The 3,612-nt window shown below is 33.9% G+C and overlaps 1 protein-coding gene across 1 annotated transcript; it reads right to left on the bottom strand.

Annotated features, from left to right (window-relative positions):
- Nucleotides 1-396: 396 nt before the first annotated feature.
- Tas2r120 (taste receptor, type 2, member 120) lies at nt 397-1,284 on the bottom strand. The gene has a single exon (NM_207023.1). The coding sequence runs from the start codon at nt 1,282-1,284 to the stop codon at nt 397-399; it is 888 nt and encodes a 295-aa protein (NP_996906.1).
- Between the last annotated feature and the right edge of the window lie 2,328 nt (nt 1,285-3,612).

Here is a 3,612-nt window from a genome sequence, read left to right as displayed (position 1 = left end):
ATTAAACATTATGATTTCTGTACAGATTTGCAATGATTATACTTTTTTGAAAAATGGAAAGTCAGAATCTTCTTTGGATGAGATTAAAATAAATTTGAAGATATAAAATGAAGAAATGAGGGACAATTCATTGCCCTTATAATGTTTTAAGATTAACAGAAGAGCAATAGCCTAAAAGGGGTAAAATCTGTTTTTAGCTTCTAAAAACATCTTTCATTTTTTCTTAAAAGAATTATAGGAAATGAGTTTCATTACTGTTATATAAATTGACTATTTCCAATCTTTATGCCTACTTATATTCATCTAACATTTATCTATACTACTTCCTGTATACATGTTCTATGTGCACATGACTCTGTTGTTTATCTAGAGACAGGGAGACTTTCATTTTTTCAGTCAGCATCTCATCTGCCTCAGCAACAACAGAAAGACCTGTTTAAGTTTCTGGTTTCCCCAAATCAAGATACAAGAATGACCTGCTGGGTAGAAGGATCCAATTGTCACACAAAACAGGAAGACTGGTGCATTTTGCAAACTCCAACCTGATATAATGACACAGGAAGAGTATGTGGCATATAACAAGAGAAAAGAGACCACAGTTTGCAAGGCCTTTATGTGGACCATGGTGCTCTGATCTTGACATCCTTTGCCATAGAATTTCATATTCTTGAGATGTTTACTCAGGGAATAGATTAAGAGCAGAACACAGTTCAGTGATATACCAAATGGTACAATGTTTATCAGGCTGAAGAGAAGCATATTTGTGATGCTTGTTACATGCTTCAGTTTGCTCTTTGTGGTCACATTTCCTTCATGAATACTCATCCAAGCAATCTTCTTGATGTTCACCATCCCAAGATATGCAACCAAAAACAGAGACGATCCCAGGAAAATCACAAGTAGAACATTGTCAAGTTTTCTTTTTAGATGAAGAAATAGACTGTTGGAAAAATTGGCTATCTTGAATAAATAAAACATGCTCAGTATGGTCCCCAGCCAAGTGGTAAAATGGTTGGTTATAGCCCAGGTAATTCCACCGAAAACTCTCATTTGTAAATTGTCTGTGTCTGGAGTAAACACATGTGAATGCCAGTTCGTTAACATTGCCCACAACAAACCAATTCTGAAGATGGCAATAGCAGTTATAATTCGATCAGCTGAGGAGATCTTTCTTCTCTTCACACAGTCGATGAAGTTCACTATGGTTATGAAGACATTGGCACAGTTTCCTAAGAGAAATTCTGTCATCATTATGATGGTAACAATCCATTCTACCAAATTCATTGTGTCTGTCTAAAGGAAAAGAATAAAAAGAGAGAGAACAAAAAAAGCCAGGCTCAATTCACAGATCATGATTCATTTTTTTAAAATATGTGAACATAATTATACTTGTGACTAACTGAATGTATACAAGAGTTCTTGTTTCTTTTTAACTCTGTGTTGAGCAGAATAGCAATGTGTTGTAATAGGTGAATGCAGTCTCATTTTTAATGGAAATTTATATTACCATAATGTCTCCAATTGCATACTTTTTTACTCTCTGCCATTGACTGGTATATTTCAGTGCTGCTCTTGAAAGGATGCTGCATTCCAATTTGCTAAGAGTCAAATAAAGAGGAATTCTGGTCCATTGCTTCAAATGTTGTTCTTTCTTTAAACCTTCATTATTTATGGCAGTCAAAAATTTGTTAGTGAAATTTTAGAACTCAAGACGTGGAGCATGTAGGGAGTTCCAGTCATTATATGAAACAGCCCATCTAGAATTATTACCCACTATGGACACATGCATTTTTGTTCAAGTTAATGAATAAAGAATCTCAAATTCGCCTCAAAAAGTTCATGGTTTTCTGATGAGCATCAATGAGGCTCCTTGATAACTGCCCTGAAATAACTAATACTTGTGTGTACATTTACTCTTAACAATTCATAAGAGCACAAACATCTTTAAATGCAAAATGCACACACACACACACACACACACACACACACACACACACACACACACACATGCACACACATATATGGCTACTTCATGGATGAAAGCATTATTATACTGTGGTCTTCAATATGTAAAAAGTACCTTTGGGATGACATCTAGGGTTATGGATCTCATTCTCTCTCTTTTAGCTATTCATCCCAATCTCATTGTTTTAAAACTTTCATGCAGAGCTTCACAAACAATAACCTTGAGCTCACATTAGTCTCAAGTATTAATTGTTTGATTAAAATGATTTGAAAGTTTCTAACATTTCATTCAATTCAAGAATATTCTTTCCATTTTTTAAGTTAAAATGAAAGTCCATCTCCTCAGTCAAAATGTCTGAAAGCAAATACAACCAGATATAATTTCACACTGTGATCCCAGCACTGTTAAAGTGGAGGAGAGTGTAGCGAAAGTGCAATAATGGACTTATACACTTAGACACCATCTCAATAAAAATAGAATGTGTAATGGCTGAAGTTAAGGGCTATAAGTTATAAAAAGCTAAGGGCTACAAGTTAAGAGAGCCACATTCAAAACCACCTGTAACCCCAGCTCCCGCATAGCTGATATCTTCTTCTAGCATAATGCTCTCAGAGGCATTGCTGTTAGATTCCACACTCTTATTTTAAATGGACTTATAAAGCTACACAGTGGTGTCTGGATTTATGATTAAACAAGAAAGAGATCTTACAGTTTTCTGCTGAGGAATATGACTAATTTGCAATCTTTCCTAATTTAGAATATTTCTTTAAATTTTCAGCCAATTAATAAAGAATAAAATAAAGGTTATTTTACATCAAATACCTTTATTTTTTGAAAGGTTATTCAATTAATAAAGAATAAAATAAAGGTTATTTTACATCAAATACACTAAATCCACCACTTCAGATAGAAGGCCAGTTTACATATTTTTTAATCCCTCAGAATAAGGACACGGTGCTCCAATGATCACATCTAGGTTACCAGATTCAGACTCATTAATTCTTTGTGAGCGTGTGTGCCTTTCTCTCTCTGCCTCTCTGTCTCTCTGTCTCTGTCTCTGTCTCTCTGTCTCTCTCTCCCTTTCTCTCTCTGTATGTATGTGTGTGAGTAACAACATTATGGTAGGAATGCAAGCACTTGCTGTCAAATACATACCACAATATGTTTATTCTATTTGCAGAAAAATAAACATGTTGCTTGGTGATAATCTGTTTATTGAATATATTTAGATAAATGGTGTGTTTGCTATATTTTTCATTTTTTAAAATTAACCTATTTATTTATGTTACATCCTAATAGCTGTGTTTGGTTTAGCAAATCTGATTTTATGTTTGATGTCTTTGATCCACTTGTATTTGAGTTTTGTGAAAGGTAATAGATATGGATCGATTTGCATTCTTTTACAAGCAGAAACCCAATTAGACAAACAACATTTGGTTTTTTTTTCTTTGTTCCATTGTATAGTTTTGGGTTCTTTGTCAAAATCCAAGTGGCCATTATTGTATGGGGCTATGCCTGGGTCGTCAATTTAAATAATAATAGCCATAAATACAAAAATATCTTGGAGCAACTCTATTTAATTTACCTTAAATTCTTTTTTGACCTAAAATTGTCCTGTCTAAAAGAAATTCAGGGACAAAATGAAG

This window comes from Mus musculus, chromosome 6, assembly GCF_000001635.26.
Source record: "Mus musculus strain C57BL/6J chromosome 6, GRCm38.p6 C57BL/6J".
In the NCBI taxonomy this organism is placed as follows: Eukaryota; Metazoa; Chordata; class Mammalia; order Rodentia; family Muridae; genus Mus; species Mus musculus.
This window is presented reverse-complemented; position numbering and strand designations above follow the sequence as displayed.